This window comes from Enhydra lutris, unplaced genomic scaffold (genome assembly GCF_002288905.1).
Source record: "Enhydra lutris kenyoni isolate GAN:26980312 unplaced genomic scaffold, ASM228890v2 scaffoldscaffold6, whole genome shotgun sequence".
NCBI classification, from domain to species: domain Eukaryota; kingdom Metazoa; phylum Chordata; class Mammalia; order Carnivora; family Mustelidae; genus Enhydra; species Enhydra lutris.
The window spans coordinates 44,857,086-44,881,866 of record NW_019154090.1 but is presented as its reverse complement, the minus strand read 5'-3'; the positions used below and the strand labels follow the sequence as shown (position 1 = coordinate 44,881,866).

At 42.9% G+C, this 24,781-nt stretch overlaps 1 protein-coding gene across 4 annotated transcripts in view; it reads left to right on the top strand.

The window, feature by feature from the left end:
• Positions 1-24,781, top strand: part of LOC111141378 (Ral GTPase activating protein catalytic alpha subunit 2) — a 316,071-nt gene that overhangs the window by 233,298 nt on the left and 57,992 nt on the right. For all 4 annotated transcript variants that reach the window (XM_022493879.1, XM_022493878.1, XM_022493876.1 and 1 more), the window contains one exon: positions 1,328-1,455. In XM_022493879.1, the coding sequence (XP_022349587.1) occupies positions 1,328-1,455 (128 nt within the window). The remainder of the gene's footprint in view (positions 1-1,327; positions 1,456-24,781) is intronic.

Below are 24,781 nucleotides of genomic sequence, written 5' to 3'. Positions count from 1 at the left end.
AGATCAGATCTCCCACTTCCCTAAACCCTCCAGAAGGCTTTTTTCTTGCTCAGAGCAGAAATCCAGAATCCTTTAAGGCCCTTCTTACTAGCTTTCCCAACTTTATTGCCTTCTGTTCTTTTTCTTGCTCACTCAGCTCCAGCCTTTCTGGCTTGCTTGCTGTTTCCTAACCATAGCAGTTACACTCCCACCACAGGGCTAGGTATTTGTTGTTCCTTGGCCTGGAATGTTCTTCCATCAGATGTCCTCATAATATGAGGTTCATTCCCTCATTCCTGTCAAGCTTTTACTGAAATGTTATCTTCTCTTTGAAGCCCTCTCTGGCCATATGTTCTAAAATTGGAGGACTTCTCCCCTCAGAAAGAGTCCTATTGCTCTTCCTTGCTTTTATTTTTCACCTTAGTGCTTTTCTACCTAATATATATTTTATGTATTTATACTGTTTATTCTCTCACACCTCCAATAAATTGTAAGGTCAATGAAATAAGGAATTTCATTATTCACTGTTGTGTCCCCAGTGACTAGAACAATGTCTTTCACATAATAAATATTTTTGAATAAATGAATAAACAAGTGAGAGAGTGAATAAATACAAGGGTTACAAGGCAGACCTAGTCCTTGACCTCATGGAGCTGACATTCTCCATATTAATAAATGGAGTCAATTAATTTCTAATAGAAAAAAAAGAGTGAGAGTGAGAAAGGACAGGCACCAGAACTTTGTGGCTTGCTCCGGTAGTAAAAGTGGGTCCAGTGAAGGAAAGCCAAGCCTCTAAAAAGGAAATAGAAAGAAATGAGGATAACGCAGTTATCTTAGAAGCAGAGGAAGGAAGATTCAAGAATGAGGACTGCAAGTAGGATCTTATAGCTGTTAACATGATAGTCATCATCTCCTTTAAAAGGCAGTACACATCAGGATCCATGCAGAAACATTGCCAATTCCAAACTGGTTTTAGGAGGGTGCAAGACTAGGAGGTGCACAGTGAGACACGGCTGTATATTGTGCATAATCCACACAATGTAGGCACCTAGAAAGAATAATGCTATTTCTGTAAGTGGCAACACAAGGGAAATAAAGAATAACCTAGTGATAATTGTCATGAGAAGTTTTGCTGAAGAGTTCAAAGTAGAGGAGTATTGTGGAGCAGATCTGTGTTGCTTGATTTGAACGCCCCTGACCCGTACCCTGCTAAGGTTAGCATCACTTCTGTGGGTGATGGTCTGGGTGGTCATGACAGGTCTGACACATCAACCAGTTGTTCTCATGTCTTTGGTTTGACTTTTACTGGTATTGGAAAAGTAAGTGTTTTTCTGTTTTGAATCAACAGGTTCCGTTTTTTGGGCCTCTGTTTGATGGAGCCATAGTGAGTGGAAAGCTGCTGCCAAGCCTTATATGTGCCACGTGCATCAATGCCAGCAGGGCCGTGAAGTGCCTCATCCCACTCTACCAGAGCTTGTATCTTTTTGCTTTGAGCATGTAAGCTATTAACCATGCCAGAATCCTGATTTCCAGCAGTTTGTCACGAGAGGTGAGTATTCACTGGGTTGAGGGAAGAGAGAATGTTTTTTCAGTGCGTGTCGAAAATAACATCGAGTGATCTTTATACCATCTGTTAATTTATATTAAATATAATAATATTGTGCTTCAGCAAACTCCAAAAGACTTTATTTTCAGGCCGTAGCCAAATAAGTCTGTGCTAAGATGGTCTGTGACCGTCAAGAGAGGCTCATCCCTTCTCGGTGTTTTGCCTGAGGTCGGGTTCCCTGCTGCCTATCCCTTTGGGTTACAGTCTGAAGTATAGAAGGTGGGATGCTGAGGAAACTGTAGTGGGGTCACCCAGAGTGCCTACCCAAAACTAACAACAAATGAAATTATTCTAATCAATCAAAGAGTGGGACAAGTGCCACCTGAAGTTCAAATGGACTCCTAGGAGATCAGAGGAGGGGTCAATTGCATCTGGCTGGGGGGACAGGGAAAGGCATCCCCAGTGAAGTTGCACTGGAACTTGTCAGTGAGAATGGCTAAAAGTCTCTTTGTCATTTTTCCCAAATCTTCACCAACTCTTGATCCTCTCTCTAAAACCAGAAGAAATTTCACCTTTGTAATTTTTTTCTCAGACATCAGTTGGCACACTTTAATCTTTAAGTCCAGGCACAATGTCTGACTATAAGAAAAAGAAATTAAGGTGACTTCATAGAATTACTACAAAAGGCGTCTGACCTCCTAGTGAAACTTGGAATCTCTTTGTTTCTAATTAGTATCGACAATGAGTATAAACATGTTGTGTTCGACCTCTCTCTATACTTCTTCCACTCCAACCATAGGGGATGTGTTGCTGAAGGGTGGGGGTGAGGGTGGGTGAGAAATCTCATGTGTGAATAGATACAGTTCATGAAAAATACCTTTCATTAAAATCCTCATCACTGCATTGACTGATATTCTGTCTTTAGATTAAAAAAAATACATATGCCATGTGGCAACTTGGAATTATCATAGAAATTAGTAGTAGAAAAGAGCTATTAGGTCCCATCTGGTCCCTCCCTGGGGGCCAGGGCAGCATTATTCCCTTCTGCGTGCTCCCTTGCACTTTGTCTAGGCCGGTGGTGCATGTTTGGGAGATGGCATTCTTCTAAGTGATATCCGCAGCACTCTAGACTTACTCTTAGAGCTGGTGTCAATTCAGCCTTCAGCATGGGGGTTTTATTTCACAAATGCTTGAAAGAGGTTCTTGGCAGAAATGAGAAAGACCTATTCAGCAGTTGGCTTGTCAGTTTGCATGTCAACGAGGATGAGCTGGACACTCATCAGCCAAGTATGTTGGACCAAGGCAAGGAAAAATCATCTGCAAATGAGAGAATTCTGCTTTCTAGAAGTCCATTGTGATTTCTGTCATGTCACCTTCCCCACTTATCAAACTTCTCATTACAAAGGACATGCTTTGTTATTTTGTTCGACACTGCTTTCTCAAATAAGAATGAATATAGCACCAGAATAATCAGGTTCAGGGAAAACAATATTATTACAAGTTCAAAGGATAAGATTCAGCATCACTTGAAAACTTTTCCACAAACCACATCGGACTGCTGTGGATGCCAGCCAGGGCTACTGATACTAATGTGGGTGAGTAAATACTGTATTCTCCGGGACTCATGAAGTAACCAGGTTGACATCTCAGAGTTCAACTTGGTATAGAAATTAAGAAAGGGAAAGTAACAAAACCTATCATGTCGATATTATAAAAATTTAAGTATTTTTCTTTTATCGTGTACCTTGAGAAGATTCAGTGCATGCTGTTCAAATAAATTACTTAAAACAAGAAATAAAATACTATCTATAATTTTTATAAAGATGTAATCAATAGGGAAAACTTTGCAATCACTGAACTACTCTGTTATTTAATTTCTACCTGTAAAAGTGCTCATATAGGCCAGAAACCAGAAGTATTATAAGAAGAAAAGTTGAGAAAAGTAGGGCAAAAAAAGAAAAAGGAAGAGTGGGGTTTTGGGGTTTTTTTTTTTTTTTTAATTTTTGTTCTCTAGAACATTACTAATTACTAATTTTTACACTTTTTAAATAATTGTGTAGCAGCTGATGTCTGGAATTTGCTGCTTCCTTGAGATAAGCCTTAGATCTGAATTTTGAAAAACACTGAATAACCTAACACATCCTAATCACAGGTGTCTTCTTGCATTCTCATTTAGCAAACAAACAGTGTGGACCGAGCACCAGGAGCTTGGGATACACAAGGGAGCAAGGCAAACAGGGTTTTTGCCCTATACTTCAGAGAGTATACACAAACAAATAACGTTGTATAAAGCAACTAAATAGAGGGTGTGGGTAAAACAGGGCCAGGGAAGAGGCTCTGCAGAGAAAGCAGCTAGGCCAAGGTTGGAGGGATGATAGGGAAGCTGTCCCCAGGAAGTTGGGACGGCATTCCAGGCCGCCGGCACCATAGCAAACACAGGAGTCCGAGTGTCCTCAAGTGGGAAAGTTGGGCTTTTTAGCATTTAATGCGTGGTCAGGCCCATCAGGGTACAGACAGACACAAGACCAAGCTTCCAGCAGAGATGGTTTTCTGGGTGATTCCTGAGGAAGCCAAGCTTCCCCAACCCTGTCACCTCATGGCCCACCTTGAAAGTTCTAAAATTAGCCCAGCATCAAGGCTGCTTGATGCCAGGGGCAACTATCTCAAGCCTCTGTAGGTCCCCCCAAGGGCTAAGAAGATCAGTAATACTTTGGACACATCTAAAACCAGGGTTAGGACCAAGGGGTCCCAGAAGAGAATGAAAATATGGGGCCCCTTGTTCAAAAAGCAAGGAAAGTGCCTTTAAACATGCTACAGTATGAAGCTTTTTCCATTCTTTTGTGCTTTTTCTCTCAATTTGTCATGGTGTTTTTTATTTGCTTACTACTGTTACTTTAAGTCAAGAAATACTAAAAATTTAGGTTATTAGCATTAGTTTTCTCAGTCCTTATGTTGTTTAATAGACAAATAAAAAGCATTTAACTCATATATGGAATCACCACAATGACACAGCTCATATTTTGTAACTCATACATGGATATATTCTGTTCTTAACAGTGAAAACACCACACAAACTAACTTACCTATTTTTATCTTATTCTTCATACATACATATTGTACCAGCACTCTTACTTCAGTTTACTGATGATTAAGAAAGGACTGACAGGAAAAGGAACTGTGAGTCCCCTGTTTTTCCCTCTCCTTCTCTGTCATCATTTTCAGAGTGAGTTGTTGGCTAACACAGGGAAGTAACACAAGTAAGGATATATAGGATTTCTTGGTTATTCTTCTTTCTTAGGACAATGCTGCTTTCTTTCTGTGCTCAAAGCAAGTTCTGGTTCAGGTAGAGTATGGCCTCTCAGGATAGTCTGCTTCCCCACCTACTCAGTCTTCCCCTTGTGCTCTCTCTGAGTCTCTCTGACCTTCCAGGCATTATGGCTCTACCACAGTAGAGGTATGTTCCTGGGGCTCTGCTTAAGACTTATATACAAGGAATCAGGAGAGCACATGTTATGTACATTTCCTCTATGCATGCTCCATTGCCTAATCAGACTTCAAGTGCAAGACACAAGATCAAAGATAAAATTATTAAGAACTTCAAGAGAGCAACAGCAGAGTATTAAACCAAGCAGGGCCCATTGCGAGCACTATGCAGCTGCTCAGGTCACATGCCCATGAAGCCCTCCCTGGAACCCATTCCAAACCCTCCCTCTACCCCCAGTATGAGCTTTTCCCCCATGAAATTTATTAGATTTCTTTCCTTTCCTAAAGCCTGACAGTATACCCCTGGCAACATTTTATTGGCATATGAACCAAGACCTAGTAAGGAATGAAGCAGCTTGCATGCGTGGCCCTAGAAGACACAATTCATATAAGAGACCACATTTCTGAGAAAGCATTGCTCTTACCTGTTGCCCTGAGATATTAGGTATAGTAATGAATGCTGACAAAGAATGGGAAATTTATTTGTCAACACCAGTCATTATATGGGCAACCTTGTGTCCCCATTTTCTTTCTAATATTGAGGTCAAAGTTGTTAAACAGAACATTGCCAAACTGTTCATGGCATCCAAATGTCACTCAGGTATCAGAATGACTATTGTATGAACAAAGGACACATTGTTTAGTTCAAACCTTCTTTCAGTCCTTTAGAGAGGAAGTGCTTGTTTTTTTGTATTGACCATAGATAGCCAACCATTGAGCCTGATGACAAATGAAGAAAAGAGCCGAAGGAGGTAGTTTGCATCTCTTGTGCCCTCCCCACCTAATGACCGACACTTCAGTGCCCTAAAATAGTGTCAGTTGCAATTCAGTATTTAACTCGGAGTAAAAATGTGAGCAGTAAACGTATCAAGTTTGTTCAGTAATGTTCAAGAAAATACAACATTTCTTATGAAACAGAGGAGTGGGCACATTGTTAGAATGGATTTGCTTTTCTGCAATCTTTTTGAGCAGTAAATCTAGCTTAGAATCAATATCAATGGAGTTCTTGTTTGGGGTACCCTTGGCTAAATGATCAAACAGTTGGAACCGTGTGGTGAAGGCTCACAGAAGACTGAAGAATATACCATTGTCGTACATGATCAAAAAAAAAAAAAAGTGAACACAGTAGGGATGTGTTTGGAAAGCACCCTCAGTAACAGTTCAGTCCAGCCCCTTTGTCCTTCCTGGGTTTTCTGGTAACTTCCTCAGCAGGCTAAATCAAATCTGTCAAGTGGAGCCCTTGTCTCGTGGCCGCTGCTCTTCTGAGTGACGAGGGCCAACTCACCTGCCATCTGCTTTTTCTATCCCTCGTGGGCAATCAGGGGGCCGGTCCCGTGCCTAGAGTGTTGTAAATGGGAAGCTTGCCACATGTTATGTTTACAGTTCCCAAGCCAACTAAAGATTCCAAAATCAAACCATGCCCGGCTGGTAGAAGTTCCCCAGATCGTCAGAACCAGGGCTCTCTCATTCTCCTCCTCAGCTAACTTGTTTCAGGGACGAGATTGCCACGTGATGTGCAGCGCACTTGTTAGGAGGAGCTCACCCTGAATCAAACAGATGGTGGCTTTTTAAAATCAACGTCCACTTCAATAGAACATAGCCACAGTGGCATTTGCCATCTCTCCTCTCTGGAACTATCAGCATTTGATGGAGAGAACTGGGCTGCCTAAGGAAAACTAATTTTGTACCTCTTCCTTAAGTGAAATTCAGTTTCATTTTCAATTAATGGATATAGTTGATAATACTCTAGCTTCTCCCTTAGACTCTTGACTTCCTAATACCATTGCTAAGTTCTGGTCTCAATTTATACACCTTCAGAAGTGGCCTCTCTCCCTAAAGCTGTAACAATTCTGTTTCTTACTTTTCTGGTAGGATCTTTGGTTCATTTTCCTGGGAAGATCTTTAATTTCCTCCATTTGGTTCTATCTGCTCAAGGAAAGTATATGAAAAGGAGTCAGACAGTGCCATCTAGTTTATTTTGCCATGCAGAACGAGTGGAAATATGAATAAGATATTCCAAGTGATGGGACAGTATTTGCTGTTTTGCTCTAAAAATGCACATCACATCTGAGAACCACAGAAGCTTCCACATGGCAGAGAGGATGCATACACACACACACATACACACATGGTGGGGGTGGGGATGGAAGTGATGGAGGCATTAAAGGGGCAGTGGGAGGAGTTCTGAGAGAAGGGGAGGGCCTGATCTAAGGCAATGAATGGGAATGGCAGGGGGATGGATTGGATCCCTGTGTAAAACTGGTAGACTAATTCAGCATGGGGCCTGCTAGATTTGCTGGGGTATGGAGGGTCGTGAGAAGACAGTCAGGGACAGACCTTGCCGGAGCATCATGTTTGAGGAGTAGGCTTAGGAGGAGGAGGTGGAGGTAGAAAGAGAGGCAGAGAAAAAGGAGAGAACAGTGTCACAGAAAAGCGAGGAGCAGAGAAATGAAGGGTTACCTTCAGCAGAGTGGTCAAGCAGGACACACCTTCCTGAAGGGTCTTATCCATAGCTGATTCTAGCAGTCCCATGTCTTCATCCAAAGCATTGAGTATGATAGGAGCTAGAACTGAATTACCTCAAGGAAAGAAGCAAACATATCAGATGATAACAGCTCTAAGAAAAAGATGACACTCCTGGGTGGAATGGAAGTGCTTGAGAATGGGAAAAGCATGGGAGGGGGCCAGAATTAAGAGCCGCCACCAGAATGGAGTCATGCCCCAGATGGGAGGGCATGGACGTGCTTTCCCAAGCCACACTTCTAAACAGGCCCAAAGGCAAAATGTCGTTGTGACAGGGATTTGCACCACCCGGTGTCAGCTCCACCATACATTCTACTAAAGGCAACAAGTGTATGAGAAATTTTGGGTAGGCAAACAATATCCTCTTCTCAGAAGACAGAGGAAGCAAAGGAGGGAAACTCTTGTTTTAGATCTATTCCTTAGCAGTTTAAAAGATGAGATTTGTGACTTTGAATGTTGCAGAAGGTAATGACTTTTTACTAGATTTCATGTAAGAGCAGGAGAAGAGCAAGTAGACCTGTACCTTGACGCTTGGGAAGCACGTTTCAGAAAGTAGGGTTCAGATCAAGGAATGGTGCATTCCCATGGGTGGGTTGAGACTATAAAAGGAAATAAGAAATGAGAGGGGTTTTTTTATTGTGAGGCTTAAACTGTCTCTGAGAGAGAAGGGGAAGTACAGAAGAGCAGCCTGTGTAAGTGCCAGCGTGGGTTCCGATGAGTGCATATTTAACACAGGTGCATCAATACTGAAACAGGAGCTCCACGCTGCCCTGACTGCAGCCTGCCATGTTAACCTTTACCCCACTTGTCCTCCATCTTCTTCATATGGGAAGGGACAGAAAAGTGTCAGAAAAGTGTCTGAAAATTGTCTGAATGAAAACTCAAATCACTGAGAACACAGTAAGAAGGGAAAAAAAGGAAAAAATAACTGGGCCCTGAAAGTAAGGTCCAGCCTTTAAGGCCAGTATATGTCTAGTTGTAGAACAAATTTCCAACAATGGTCTCATATCCATGAGAACTATTTTTTTTTTTTTTTGAGAAATCAGGTAAAATAAAGGATGCACCCAGAACTGAAAACAGGAAAATATTTTCCTTATTTTCAAATAGGACTATATGGATGAATTTTGAAATGTTGCATGGACCCCTTGTAAATTGTTAGACTAGATTATTAAATAGCTTCTGAGCCTTCAGAAAAGAATGAGTGTACAAAGAACAAAATATCCCCAAATATACTCATTGTGTTTGATAAAATTACTATTTTCAGAGAGTAGAGAAAGCTATTTATTTATTTATTTTAAGATTTTATTTATTTGAGAGAGAGAGACAGAGATAGAGCATAAGCAGGGAGGAGAAGGAGAAGCAGACTCCCCACTGAGCAGGGAGCTTGACATGGGGCTTGATCCTAGGGATCATGACCCCGCCTGCCAAAGTCAGACACTTAACAGACTGAGCTACCCAGCAGCCCCTAGAGAAAGCTTTTAAATATAAAATATTAATTTCAGTAAAACACAAGATAAAGTATCATAGTCATCTGGCAAATAGGAGAGAGAAATCTGGGCCCGAGGAGTTGGGTGACTTTACTCTGGCCAAACATACAAGGCATTAATTCATGGACCGCCAGTCGACTGGGCCTTTGTGTCTCTGGTACTGCGTGGGCATCACGACTTTACCCTACCCTTCTGCCATGCAACAACTTTTTTATCAGTAACTCTTACAGAGGTCTAGACACATGTTTATCAAAATACCATTTGTCAGAAAGCTAAGAGGGTTAACTCAATTGACACAAGGCAAAATAAGAAACTAGGATTACATCAATAGATGAGACTTGGAGACCTAAACCAACAAGGTGAGATTTAGCAGGGTAGACTAATGCCATGCGCCTGTTAGATGATCAGCTGTGTGTGTACAGGATGGGGATGATGGGGCATGACAGCAGTCCCCGGGAAATATCTGAGGATTTTGGTTAAGCACAGACTTGACCTCAGAGGTGATGCAGTGGCCTACCAGTGTTCTCTCAGACCACAGCCTGAGACACCTGAGGTGCGGGTCACAGAAACAAAGGCATGGCCCCTCTGCTCCTGCTGCCTCAGACTGCATTGTGAACATGGTGCTGCTCCGGGGCCCACACTATCAGGAGAGACCTTGACCAACCTGGACCATGACCACATAGATCATGACCACCGCACCTAGAGGTCTCAGGGAGCCACTAAAACAAGAAGTTGTTGTTTCAGGAGCGTGGGGGTTTTTTAAAAAGGAGACAGTGCTACAGAACTGGGACCAATAAACAGAGGCAACCAAGAAGCAGCTTTTAGCTTAAAGCCAATGTTCAAAAACCAGAGCCGACAAACCAGCTGCCTGCAGGCTGAATCCAGGCCCCAGATGGGTTTTGTTTGAACTGCACTTGGCCTCCAAGATTGAGTTTGTCAGCCTCATTGAAAAATCAGGAGATTTTACATTTTCAGAAATTTAGGATTCTGACTTCTCTTCAAGAATCAGAACTTCTGACCCCACTGGGCCCCCTTTCTTGCTGGCAGCAATCAGCCTCCACATGTGGCCCAGCGCTGAGGCATGGTGGCAGGCAGCACCCCCCAACCCCAGCTGGCTTCAGGATGGGCCAAGCAGGTAGCACGGTGCTTCGTCTTTGGTGAGGAATCCATAAGTGTCACCCTGATTTTTATTACATCACCAGCTTGGAGTTTTAAACCTCTGATGTCAGAACTGGAACCACACAGCTGTGGACTTAGGTCTCTGGAAGTACTTCTTTTTTCCCATCACAGGTGTTAAAGGTTGGAGACTGTCTTCCCTCTGTGACATGTGGCATGCACTCCTCCTTGTTAAGGCATGGCTCCCTGTAGTTGGGGCTGTCCGCCACCTTGGTGCCTGATGGGGCCTGGAAGAAGCACATGGTGTGGGGAAAGTCTTCAAGAAGGGGGACCAAGAAGCCATTTTGCACTTCTTTGCTATAAAGTGACTTATCACTATGAGACAAAAGACCATCCCTTGCAGAAAAGTTAACGTAAATCTCACAATCTGTGCAGAAACCAGGCTGGTGGCAGCGTGATTAGGGAAATAACTTTCTGCTCTGCCCCTCTCGGGTCCATGGCTGTGGGGTCACAGTGTCTCAAAGCCAGTTCTTCACAGACCTGTGCTCCTTCCTACGGCAGGACCTAAGGCTATGGTGAGCTCTGCTGACCCCAGACACTCCCGTTGTGTCTCTCCTATGGCACAGATCACTAATCCCCCCCCCCCCCCGCGCCCCCCAACAGCCATCTAGGCCTCTGACACTCTCTCTGCCAGACAGGGCCTCCCTCTATCCTCTTCTGTCTTTTGATTATACTACGAGCTGCCCAACAGGGGCCTTGTCTCCATTTGGTTGATATCCCTGTCTCATATACCTCCTGGTACATTATGACTCTGTGTGTGAAGAAAGGGAGGGAGAGAGATTGATTTGATAAAAGAAAAAAAAAATTGGTAAACAGAGACAAAAGCAAATCATTATTTTACAAAACTGAATTTTTTCAAAATTGAAAACGTCATTTATCCAAGAAATATGGCTCTACAAAGAGAATATGTAACTGTGTAGGTTTATATAGCTATATTCTCAAAATCCCTTTTATTCCACTTCTGCATGTTTAAGTTTACATCCATATCCCCAACACTCAGAAGAGCACCTGGCACATAGCAGGTACTCAGTAACTAGTTTTTGAGCAAACCGTATTGGCAAAAATACATACATGATAGTATTCAAGAGAAAAGTGTTAGAATTTTTACTGAAAAACTGGATTCCATGTGTATTTTTCTTTTTATTGAATGATAGTGTTTTGTGCATATTTTATATTCCATTGCATTCAAAATAATAATCCATTCATCACCACCCTAAAAAGGTATTGAAGGACATCATGTGGAAATCCTGACAATTAGAATGGTGACTTTATAGTTGGTCTCAAAATTAATGGAATCTTCCTGAGAACCGTGAAAAGTAAAGGCTATTCAGTTATCTTGGTTTCCTACAGTGATAAATTTGTTTAGTTGGTTTTTGAGAGACAGTTTAGATTCAAAAAGTGTTCAAGTCAGAAAACTTAGGGACAGGAAGGAAGTGAGAAGGAAACATATGTTTCCAGGAAAGCCATGGGCTCCCAGAAGAGGCGTGCCCCTTCAGTCCCAGGAAGAAAGAAGCCTCTGGAAAGGCCTTAACTAATGTTGGTGTCAGAGTAGATTTCCAAATCCTAGGGATGTAGTTGTGGGTTTTTGTTTTTTTTCATTCTTAATTGTATGTAAATTTTATACACGTAAATAAAACGCCTGCAATGCCTAAGGGAAGCTTTCCGCATGTCTGAGACCTGGAGCAGGCTGGGCCCTGACTGCACATGCAAATACTGACAGCTGAAGTCACTTGTTGGAAAGTCCGCAAACTCTGGTTACAGCTGCATTTGTCAGTAGCTTTAAGGGAAGTGTAATCAGCCAGAGAGATTAATTTGCATCTCAATTAGAAAAGAGTAGGGAGGAAGCACTAGGGTCTGGTGCTGGAAGGTTGTGGAAGAAATCTCACCAAGCACAAAAGCCTCCCTTGCTCTGTCCTCCAGCTGAGTGGAGGACAATATCTGAGGTTTCGTTTCCATAGGGACCAGAAGCCTGCTGGGCCCCAGAAGAATCTCCGGTTTGCACCGTAATCATTTGGTCATGATGACACAAATTCCACTGTTGTTCCCAAATACATTTTGCTATTAGAAAGCTGTTAGAAAAGTGGAAATGGTCATCATGTCAAAAGCATGCAAGAGGGTATTTGCTGACCCTACGTACCTTTTTTCATAGTGCTGCTACAATTTCTAGGCATTTAACATTTGTTCATGTCTGAATATTCAAAGAGCAAAAGGTCATTCCATAAATGACAATATTTCTTTAGCATTCAGATGGTTACTTTGGGAATGACACAGCTTCAAAGGGAGCCCATTATTCCTGATTCTCCCACACTCTTCAGTAGTAGGCAAACAAGATTATGAATTTAAAAACAAGGCGAGGAAGAAACATGGGGTCTTTTTGGCCACGGAGCACAGAAAACTTCTGAAAATTAACAGTCCTTTTTATAATCCTGGCGAAACAGAAAGAGGTAGCCATAACCTGAACTTTAAAGAGCACATTGCAGTATTAATTTAAAATTTTTCCTTCAGATATCATCTCGTGGTCATTTTCACAAGCTTCTGTGTTTACTCCCAACAGGTCCTTTGTCTTCAGAGAAGTTCATCATAATTTTCAAAATTCTGTACTTGAATCTAGTAAGAGCTGAGACTGTCTGAATGATTTATCCATGCCAGGTTACTCTGCCATAATCAGGAAGGGCTCACCCTTGGCATTTTTGGAGGAAGACTTTTATTTCTAGTTTATTTTGTTCTCTCTCAAATAGTTAATTCATTGGCTCCACCTTCAAAGTGAGAAACAAAAAAGTGAGAAAAAACTGAATCCTACATTACAAACTGTTGAATGAAACTGAATTCTTAAAAAAAAAAAAAAAATCAGGGTTTTAAATTAATCTTCCCATTTTGGAAAGGGGAAAGAAGCAAGTTTCCTAAGGACAGTCTCTTCCAGTGCCCACAGACTGAAATAACACATTGCAGCGAGACATCAGAACCTCTTAATCCAACATTAATCAAATTTCAGTTTACTAATTATCAGTCCCATTTTGAAAGGAGCATAATGCCATAAACAGCATCCGCAGAACATTTAGTAGACTCTGGGATTATAAGCAATATATTTGAAAGTGAGACTTTCTGTTATTCAAATCTCCAAAAAGGATAATACATGCCTTATTATAATAAGAGATTGTGCAAAGCCAAAGAAGGACAAAGCAGGCAAGTCCAAATGGTGATCCCTTCTGTGCCCGTCTGCCTTAGTGTATGCAGCGAGCTCCCTGCAGGTTTCTGAGCTAGAGTAATCTGCAACACGCTCAAGTAAATTTTTTAATCAAAGCAGAACACTTTTTTTTGGTAACCTGTGGGTGAGCGCAAGCCAAATGCCATCATTGTTAGCTTCCAAAGGGTGTTTTTTCTAGTTTACTAATGTCGAGTTTTACCAAACTCTAAAATTAGTACTTTGAATGTTGTGCTTTAAATATGTTCATGGGGTCCTGTGCTTTGAAAGTATTTGACTTTATTCTCTGAGACTCAATATATCGAGACCAGTGGGGACCGGGGCCAGGAAGGATGGGAGCTCTGAGGATCAGTGCTAATGCTCGCGCCTCTTCTCTTCCGCTTCCCCTCCCACCCCTGTGATCAGGTGTCCAGTGCGCAAGCCACTAGGGAGTGAAGATTCATTTTAATGTTTACGTTGTATTTTGCACATGCCTTTAACCTAGCCAACTTGAAAAGTACACAACTGCTTTAGTTTCCAACTGAGTGGCATGTTTCCAAAATGCCACAGTATTTTAAACAGACACCGCCTTGGACACTGCTCCTTATTACTTACAAACCCACATCCAATATTATGTATGTCCAGATGATCTTGTCACTTTATCAGAGTCACAAAAATGAAATAAATACAATACTTAGAGGCTTATGATATTTATCTTCAGCTGATTTCTTCTAACACTTCAGTTTTCAGTCTTGCTAATTTGATCCTAGGACATACAAGAGTACAGAATTTGTGTCCCTCTGCCATGCCCACTCATTTAAACTCTCCATTACAAAGCTTTGGTGTTAATCCATGAGTGATCAGTGAAGGCGTTGCCTTCTAAAAACTGAGGGTCTGCTTGTCATGGGACAAGCCAGCCCTTAAGATGCCAGGCCCCTTTGGTTTTCCCTTCATTTGCCTATGAAGTGGGATGTAAGTATATCAGTGCATCCTGGCTTTGAGGCAGATGTGTGCCTGGAAGTGCAAAGTCTCATACCTCCACAAAGGGTAGGCAGGCTTGCTAGCTGATGGGATTCTGAATTTATAAGCAGAGTTCCAGAATTCCCCCAGGGCCTACTTTTCAAAGGCAAATTAGTATGTTTGCAACTTGATCCCTGGGCAACTTTTGACAGTTGTTCTAAGAATAATAAAACAGATGGACAGAATAGATTTTGGGGTCTCCATCCAAACTGCCATCCTCAGTGGAATTTAAAGAAGGCGTGGAATTGATGGGGGGAGCTGCTGCTACTTATCATTATGTTCTGCCTTTAACATCCCAGAACCATAACGTTCTCCCAAAAGAAGATGAAAATTGTCCTCACATTATATTTTCCTGGCGAGAGTTCAGTTTCACTGTGATAAAAAAATATATATAGATGTGTGTTTCCTTCATATATTCAGAATTAAAGGATTAAAATTAAATGAATTGAAATTAAATTTATACTACCAAGAAACCAATTTTAATATGAATATGAGAAGAAATGTAAATTAGCTTTAACTTTAGCGGGTATTTTCACAGGATTTTTGACTCCTTTAAATAAAAAAGAGCCTCTTTAGAATGTCTTAGAAATACTGTCTTCTCATTAATTTGGGAAAATAGAATTTAGGCCTAACAGGATAAACATTCTCTGCATATAACAACGTATATGCACATCAGAGGTCTGTATCAGAATTTAAGTTATCTGCATAAAGATTATTTCTGTATTTATGCACTAAAATTTTGTCAAGCAAATGTCTCTATAGTTGTGCAGAAACAGTTCACATAAAGTCCACTTTCTGTAGAATTTCAGGCTTCTCTTTGTGTTGGTTTTAACTCACATCAGGTCAGAATGGACATTCTTACCTTCTAATATATTGGCTTCCTCTGAGATAAATTTACTTAATCTTTTCGTTGCTCCTTTTCTCCTTTCTCTGGATTCATTAGCCCCAGTTATCACATGTTAGGCCGTAAAGATTAGATAAGGGAGCAAATCAGCTGTGCTTTTGGAGTCCCAGAGCTGCTCCAGCGACATGCACTAGGGGCCCCCCAATTTACTCAGTGGTTTGTCATATTGACCACTGTTTTAACTACTACCAATAATAAAGGAGAGCAAACTTCCTTCCCCACCCCCCCCCCCCACCCCCCCCACCGCACCCCCACCCCCTGCAAAGCCACTTGAAAGCACCTTAAACCCTTTGTCTAGATCTCCTGTGAGGCAGTTACCAGTGACACAGTGGCAGGGGACCCTCCAAGCTTCTGTTCTCACTGAGAAGTATCTGAGGACAGTCTCAATATTCATTCCATTTATACACACACACACGCACATGCACACACACACACATAAAATTAATCCACACAACATAACGGAAATGTAGCTGTTTCTTACCTCCCCATCACCCCGCCCTGGTCCAGGCACCCCCTTCGTGGGCCAGTGTGGCAGCCTTCTAGCAGTCTCCCCGCTTCTCCATGCTTCTCCCTGCTCTCCGTGGAATACTTTCCAGCAGCCAGAGCTTTCCTCCTGAAATAGAAGTCAGAGCATGCCAGAACTCAGAACTCTCTGGTTACTTCACCCACAGAAAAATCCAGAATCCTTACAAGGATCCACAAACATATTCCAGCCTCAGGAACTGCACGCTGTGCAAGGAATTACCCCTGCTCCCCCCAACATCTGCACAGCTCACCCTTTCCCTTCCCTTAGGTCTCTGCTCAGCAGTCACTCATCAGAAAGTTTTCTGTCAGCATGCCCTCGGGGCAGTCTCACCAGTGTCCTCCTTAGCATTTATTACTTACTTAATGTCTCTTTCTCCCACTAGTATATAAAGGGCATGAGAGCAGGAACTTTGTTTTGTTCTCTGCCCTCTCCCCCACCCCTAAAGGCCAGGATGAGACCTGGCAGGAGAAATGCATGCATGTTGCATGGGTAAACTGCTAGGAGAGGAGGGCCCGCACCTGCATATTCTTTATATCCAGGAGCAGCCGCCCCATGCTCCCAGCACAGGAGAGCAAGTCAGGTCCAGACTGCTGCCGCACCTGGTTACTCCATGTTCTTCCCTCCACCCACTTCTCTCTATGACAGCCGCCCCATGCTCCCAGCACAGGAGAGCAAGTCAGGTCCAGACTGCTGCCGCACCTGGTTACTCCATGTTCTTCCCTCCACCCACTTCTCTCTATGACATATTTCCTTTATAAGCAGTGACTCTCTCAATGTCAGAATGTCACTTTGAAGGAAAGGTAGGGTCATTTTTCCTAGAATAATGGCTAAGGATGTACTGTTGACCAACCATAGCCTCCTGGCTTTGTTTTCTGCTTCCAGTCCTGCCTCTCTGCCCAGGAGGACAGTCAGCCCAGCAGCCAGAGCCAGCCTACTAAAATGTGGGTCAGGTCATGTCGCTGTCCTATCCACAGGCTCCAGTGGCCCCCACCTCACTCAGAGTCAAGGCCTAAGTCCTGCCAGCAAGGCCTGAATGCTCTGTGCCCTCTGCCTGAACCACTCTTCCCCAGATGTCCACTGGGCTTGTTCCCTCATCCCCTCTCCCATGCCTCCAGCCTCCGTGGGGCATAGTGGCCCCACACCTGCACACACCTGCCCACCTTCTCCCGCAGCACACCTGCACCCTTTATTTTCTCCACAGACCTTATCATCCACTAAGTTACTGTATAAGTCACTTACTCATTGTACTCATGCTGTACCCCCTGCATAAGGGCAGGGATTTTTTGTCTGTTTTGTTCCTTGATGGCTCCAAGGGTGATAGTTGAAATATTTAACTGTGGGCATCACAAGGGCAGCAGCAGCAGACACTGGCCAGGATGCTGCCCAGGCTGGTGCTTTCCAGGTAAATACCAACCCTGGATGCGGCCTCAGCACCTGCCACAGAGTAAACATTTGTTCAATAAATACTTGTTAAATGAATGAATAAATTCAGCCCCTTGTCATTACAGAAGCAGTCACCAAGTTTAGAACATTTGTCCTTCTATAAAAAGATGAGTAATTCATCTTTATGTTGAAGAGCTTTAATAAGAACTTTCCTGTAAGATCAAGAACAAATGTTTGTGTGGTACGAAAGGTTTTCATGGTCATGACCTGCTTCAGTACAATGTATTTGAAAGGTGATCCCATTTATAAGATAATAAAATTCAGAACTTCAGTATAAAGGGTCACGTAAACAGCGATACATCGCAAGGTGTTAAGAGTGAATGAGGGAGTCCCCTCCCCCACCCCTGTCTCACCCTTGGGACTGAACCTGACCTGGGACCATCTAATAGATGATGGAGCTAGAACAAGAAGGGAGCCAGGTGTTAAGTCTTGGTAAACCTGAATTTGCTTCTTAATTTTAGATATAAAAAATACATATAAATAGATATATGAGCATTGTCTTGTCACTTCCCACTTTGGAAACCTGCAGGATAAAGTCTGAAAACTTGTGCAGAGTTTTTAAAATTAATTTATTTATTTAAGAGTGAGTGCTGTAGCACTAGTCAGGGGAAGGGCAGAAGCTGAGAACCCCAAGCAGACTCCCTGCTGAGTGCAGAGCCCACTCAGGTCTCCATCCCATGACCGAGGAGATTATGACCTGAGCTGCAACCAAGAGTCAGACACTCTAACCGGCTGAGCCACCCAGTTGCCCCATATGCAGAGGTTTTTTAACGGAGAAATGGTAGAGAGAGGACCTCCCATGGGGCTGTGGGTTGACTGGGCTTAGCTGGGTGATTCGGCAGCCTCCCCATCTAGCTAGCTTAGGTCTTTTCACGGCAAAGTAACCCCATACTTTATACGTGGCTACTCTGGGCTCCAAGAGACCCAGGTAGAAGGCATCAGGTTTCACAGTTCAACCTTGGAAGTCCCAGAACTGTTGGCCAAGGCAGGTCCCAAGATTCAAGGGAGGAGAATCCACCTGCAGAGGGGAGCAGCTACCTATCTATGCAGGGAGGGGAGGAGGCCAATGGACCTCTCTGCTGTCTTCCACAGTGGCTGTGGTGCTGACCACACAGGGCAGGGCCCATTCTGATGCACCTGCTCTCTCAGCTGGAGAGCACGCTTCTTGAAGGCAAAGATCCGGTCTCACTTGCCTTTCAGTCTTCCTGCATCCAACATAATAAGAACTCAGTAGGGGTTACTTAAAATCTGAAATGCAAACATTTTAAGGAATTTCTAATTAAGGGAAAATAGACTCTAGCACCATTTATTTAATTACACCATAAGATGTCTTTATGCCTGCATAAACGGAAATGACTTATAATGGATACCAAAAAGAGAGAAGTGATTTAAATAATGACTGCTTAGGCCAAAGAATTTAATCACAAAAGCGGTAAAGTTGAGTTCACTGTGCCTCCATGTCCACAGAAACATACATTTAAAGGGTGCATTTGTTCTTAGCTTGACTTCTTTGGGTTCCTTATTTTCATTTTAATCTGTCCTTATTAATCCTTTATTTAATTTTACATTACCTTTGAGAATCATGAACTATGATGGACCTCATAATTTTACTTGACTTTTGAGATGAGTTTATGTTTTTGTGCCTATAGAAATTTGTCTCCATGAAAATCTTTTGAGAATCACTTATATCATTGAAATTTCTTTACGTGGAATGTCTGCTTGGGCCCTCTTTTTTTTTTTTTTTTTTTTTTAAATGATCAACCATAAGTGGGGGAGTGGTCAACTCTTAGTGGGGAAAAGGTTTTTATCTTTTGTAGCAAGAGCTGTCCTTCTGGCTTTGGTGAACCTCTCAGACATTAGATGGACATTCTTAAAGCTGCATACACATTGCTTTGACAGTTTTTTGATGTGGCCTCTGGCAGCTCTCTGCGACAGTGGTGCGTCCACCTTGGAAGTATACACCATGCCCATCCTAGGCTTCTGTTGCCATGATTTTTTTTTTTTAAAAGCCTGAGATTTCATGTGGCCTCTTTGGCTTCTCTGAGAGGTATTGTGACCGGCTAACAGGAGAGGAAGTGGCCTTGAGACTCTGGCATTTGGCCCGGTTCCCCTATCTCTCTGTGCCCTGATGCACATCATAGAACTCTCCTAGGTGGTGTGAAGGAGTGCTGACCCTCATTTGGAAGCGCAACCCCCCCGCCAGAGCTAATCAATACTGAAGCTGTCTGTCTCTGCCGCTTACCTTCCTTTCGCACAGCGAGACCCTTCTGCAGGGAGCGATCGATAGCTCTAATCTGCGGCAGCCTGCAGCAAGTCATGCAAGGCAGAGCACTTAGGTGACATTACACGGGACTGTGGAGGCGGCAGCTTTATGGTTCAGATTCGTAGCACCCTTGCTAGGGGCACATTCCGTTTGTGATGTATGCATCCTACCACCTCTTACATGGATCATCGTTCCTCTGAAACTTGATTCAGGAGGATGGACTACTTGGGACACCGTGTGTGTGTGTGTGTGTGTGTGTGTGTGTGTGTGTAAATTTCAGGCACATATTTTGCTCCCTTCCCAACGTCTACCAATTCTGTCCTGTGCTGATCCTGATAACAACTTCATCCTGACCAGTTTCATCTACTCTTGAGACTTGGGCTGCAAGTATTTCTTTTCTAGGAATTTTTCAAATATCCAATTTCTTTTTTTTTTAATCTTTGAAATCCCAGTGACTAAAGAGCATTCTTATTCTAGCAACTGCCTCCCCACAAAAGATCAGTAGAAGAGACTAAACATTGTGTGTCACTCTAGTCTTTGGATGGCTCTGAACTGTGAGGGGCTTAGGGCTGAATACCTGGCTCTTCCAGGTCCACTGAGGCTGGGGACGGGGCGGGGGGTGCCTCCGCCTGAGGGTCTGCTCTCAAACTGCTCATGGGCATCATCTGTAAGCAGGGTGGGAGTTGGAAAAAGCCCCTTCCAGTTCTCCACCTCGATTTCTGATCCTTATTTAGCATGTCAAGTAATCCTGATTTTGTCTGTGGAATTTTGGATGCAACAGAAAATCGAGAGCTAATGATAAAGAAAGCAAATATACAGGAAACAACAAATTCACATCAGGGTCAGGACTGATCACTGTGCAAGGCCACCCTGCCAGGAGCAGACAGCCAGTGGCAACAGAGCCGAGGGTCTAATGCCTGCTGCATGTGAGAGCCTCAGCAGCTGCTGGCCAGAGAACGACAGCTTCCTCTATGAATGCACTTTTCCAGATTAAAACGTGCTTGAACTCGTCATGAGTTCCATGCTGTATTTTGCACAAAGTTCCTTAGGATGTTTGTCTTTGTACTTCTTTAAATTCAAGTTTGTCTCTCCTGGTCTGTAGTCTTTTTGTCCGTCTTTATAGCCCTTTAGACTCTGAGGCAGAGATCACTCTGCACTCTGCAGACAACTGCATGTTTTGTATTTTTCAGAAACTACCGATGTCACCTTCGGGTTGACATCCCCGGAGCTGAACTGAGCTTGTAGGAAGACTTCAGGGAGACAATTCTCCCACCGTATTTACACACACCCAACCCCAGGAATAGAGATGGAAAGTGCATTGACTGTTGGAGATGATCTTGGAGCTTTTAAGAAAATCTTGGCAAAAAAAAAAGTGATCATCAGATTCTGATCATCTCATTCACACTCCCAAACACCATTTCTGAAAATGACACATCTAAAAGCCATTTTTTTTCCGTTAGTTTACTCATTCCACCAAATATCTATTGGCCATTTCATATACACCAGAAACCATGCTGTTGCTGAGGGCACACAAATGGAGGGAAGGCACAGTCCCCATCCTCGAAGGGCCCTTTGTTGAGAATGGAAAACATAAGGAAATGCAGTTTCATAATGGTCATGATGGAGAGCTCAGCCCAGAGCCCAAAAAAAGGCATCCTCAGCGGGGGCCTTCTACCTGGCATTTGGAGAGTCAGTAGGAGTCACAGGGACTTGATCAAAGCAAGGAGCATTCAGAGAAGTGAGCTCCTTTCAGCAGAACAGACCCTCAGTAAGGATCTGGGGACCGCAGATGTCACAGCAGGCACCACACCCCGCTTTCAAAGGCCTCCCTACCCCCACTTCCTCATCGCCACTGGCCCTACTGTAACTGCCTGTCCTCTGCTCCACCCGCACGTAGCAGGCCCTTCACTCCTAAGGAAATGTGCTGCGCCTTACGCAGTGAGAAGGAATAAGGCTAGGAGGTTAAGGAACTTGCCCACCACTATGGTTCTAGGAGGAGTAACGGAGCTCAACTCTCTGCTCACCTGGAGAGTCTGTGGTTTGCTTAGCTTCACCCGCACTTGCTCCGTCCTGGGCACTTTGAACCTCCCACAGAGAGTCAGTCATCTGATCCTTGCCACAATCCTCTGAGGAAGATACAGTGATTGTCCTATATCAGGTTGTTAAGCAAACACAGTCTTGTATAAGATAACCTATTAAATGTGTTTTATTATATCTGAAAAATACAGTTGGGGGCACAGAGTCCCAGGAAGGTTAAATAAGCCACCTGAGGCCACACAAGTCATGTTAGGGTCGAGCTGGGACCACGACCCCACCGCAGCTGCTGCAGCTGCACTGTTACTCCACAGCCCCCAACTCCCCACAGTCCGTACAGATGCCCGTGGAAGTTGTAGGTGCACTTCGGCCCAACTTTTTCAAGCATGTTAGATCTGTAAGTTGTGACTTACAACTGGTTTTGCTAAACCACAAATACCAGTATTGTGTTTTAATGAGACTGAAGGCATGAACGAGCAGATTCTACTCTTCAGGCTGTTGTGGGGACATGCGGACATTGCCATCGTCCCTCTGAAGGCCGGCATTGTCGCCAGGCTCATTAGCATCCGCGCTCCGCTCGGCCGTTGCTGCTTGCTAGCTTACCAGCTGTTCCTGCTGCTCCGTACAATGTCGGATGTGTTCAGCTCACTGGGTTCCTGTCCTCGCCGCCGGGAGGAGACAGCCCTTCCACTGGGGATACCCACGTGGCTGCCTGTCAGCGGTGGCACCGAATAAAGTAATAGGCCTTCGCATGGCATATGGTGTCTGGATTCGTACAAGATGCAAAACTCTTCTGCTGCTAATGCATGATGACTCATAGCATTGCTAATTTTTCAAACAAAAGCTGACTTCCACACCCACACTTTTAACCCCTCCAGCTAAAAAGTCTTTAGTTGCAAGGCTCTAGAAAGGTGGCTTCTGGATCGTTATATAAAAATGTGGTACACTTATTGAAAGCATATGAACTGTCTTGCTTTGCTTTGGGTTGAAGTTATTTTAAATGTCTGGACTGGGTTTTTTCCCCCCTTCAGAGAAGGGAAATTTTTAAGCTTACACTTTGTCCCTTTCTCACAGTGGGAGAGTTTAATGCTAGCTTTCTCTTAAAACTTCCATAGAAGCTATTCCCTGATAGTACATCAGCTCAATTGCAGACCATTTCAAAGCTCTCCACATTAGAATATTTTAAAGCTATAAAAGAATGTTGATTCTTTTGTGGAATATGATATTTCATAGTCTCTCCTAGTATACTAAATGCATGGCTCATTTAAATAATCAAATTCTACCCAAACAAACCTAGATTATAAATTTACATTAGAATGAACATTTTTTCAAACTGCAAAAATAAATACAGGGGGGTCCTCTAAAAAAATGTTCCTACTAAATTATTTAGAATCAGTTGGGCTAATAGATGTCTAAATTCAATCTGAGATTTTATGTACTAAAATAAGGCAGTTATCTGCATTTGTACAATCAGGCCTCCCTTTGAATTCATAATCAAAATATTGGTTCTTTTCATAAATAATCCTTTATTGAACATTTTATTTAAGCATTTCAGAGTCAAGAATTGCCAACAGAAAATGATTAGACAGTTTCTAATTATGGACCTAATCACTAAGTGTTTTGTAGTCAGTCTGGCACATGAGAGCTCTTGCAGTCAGATTTTGGCGAATACATAAATTTTTAAAGGAACTTCAACCTAGGAGGATAATACAGATTTTTTTTAACAGATTACTTTGTATGCCCCCAGAAGATTTCTTTGGGGAAGGGACTGGAGACTCATATTCTCAATATTGATATTTCATTCTGGTTACATTTTCAAATCCAGAATTTTTGTTTTCTTACCAACAGATATGAATTCAAATGTACATCTAATCTCTTATAAAGGGTGTTCTTTTTCCAGATAATGAAACAAAATATATAAAATTCCTAAATGTGCCTCACTTCCCAGATCTTCGTGTTTGATGCTGTTTACCCAGCATGTTCTCAAATGTTCTTGCCATTTGCCACTGGAAGTCAGCTTGTGTATATTCAGTGAGCCTAAAAATCCATTAGACACTTTTAACGTTCACCATGACAGTTAAATTAAAATTAAATTAAACAGATACTGAAGTTTTAAAAATATTTTACTTGAGTTTACTAGGTACAGGATTTCCAATTTCCAATGCAGGGAAATATCCAAATACAGAAGGAGGCACACCACTGAGACTGAACTCTCATCAGTAGTTAGTGTCCACATGTAAGCCATAAAACGCTCTCTCATGAGCTGACAGACCAGAGGCTGCACTTGTCATCCAAAGGGCAGTTTGGGACAGCGATGGATAATGTCCCAAGAAGCACAGGCTAGTTAAAGGCACACAGAAGAGGAGGGCCATTGGTCCATTATTCCCACTCTTGGTGACAGCACTGCAGAATATCACAGATGGAGAGAATGAAGCTTCAAGAAACAAGGGGCTTAGCCACGTCCTCACAGCCAGGGTAGGGCCAGGATGGGGGCCCCCTCCAACCCTGGTTCTGAGGCTCCCATCCCACCCCACTGTTTCTCAAAGGTCCACATTTTTGACCTGAGAACAGGAAGCCATCAAAATTACACAACTTTGAGAAAGTGAAGTGATTCCATTACATTTTAGCCTATCCTGTCATTATTCTTACCAAGAGGATATTAGCCATTTAAACTTTGATTTTATGAAATAAAGATGAAAGCAAAACTCTTGGAAATTGCGGTGGAAAGGATTCCATTTTGATACCACATATCCATCACTTGTACCTAAATACATGTGGCTTCCAAATTAAACACCAGTGAAAACATTCAGTATAAATATTCTCAATATCATTTCTCACAACAGAGTCTAACTCAGAACAAGGACCTAAGGGGTGTGACTCCTTGTGCTTTTGCCTTGGTGAATATTTGAGAGCACAGTTCCGTCGTGGAGGTGTTTCTGATCTTTGCAAACAAGACACTGATTTGTATATGTTGAATCTATTTATATTCTGCCTCTTTCAGAAATGGATTTAAAGAAACTTATGGTAAAGGACATGTGTACAGAGAAAATCAAAGCCAAGGAAATACAGATCAGGCATAACAACATGGGGCATCCCAATGGGGGCCACAGGACAGAAGCAGGGGGTCCCTATTAACTACTGCCAACCTCTGAGCTACACTATAATACATGGCTATCCTGTGTTCTCTGGGTACCCTTGTTCCAAAGTTCTCAATTA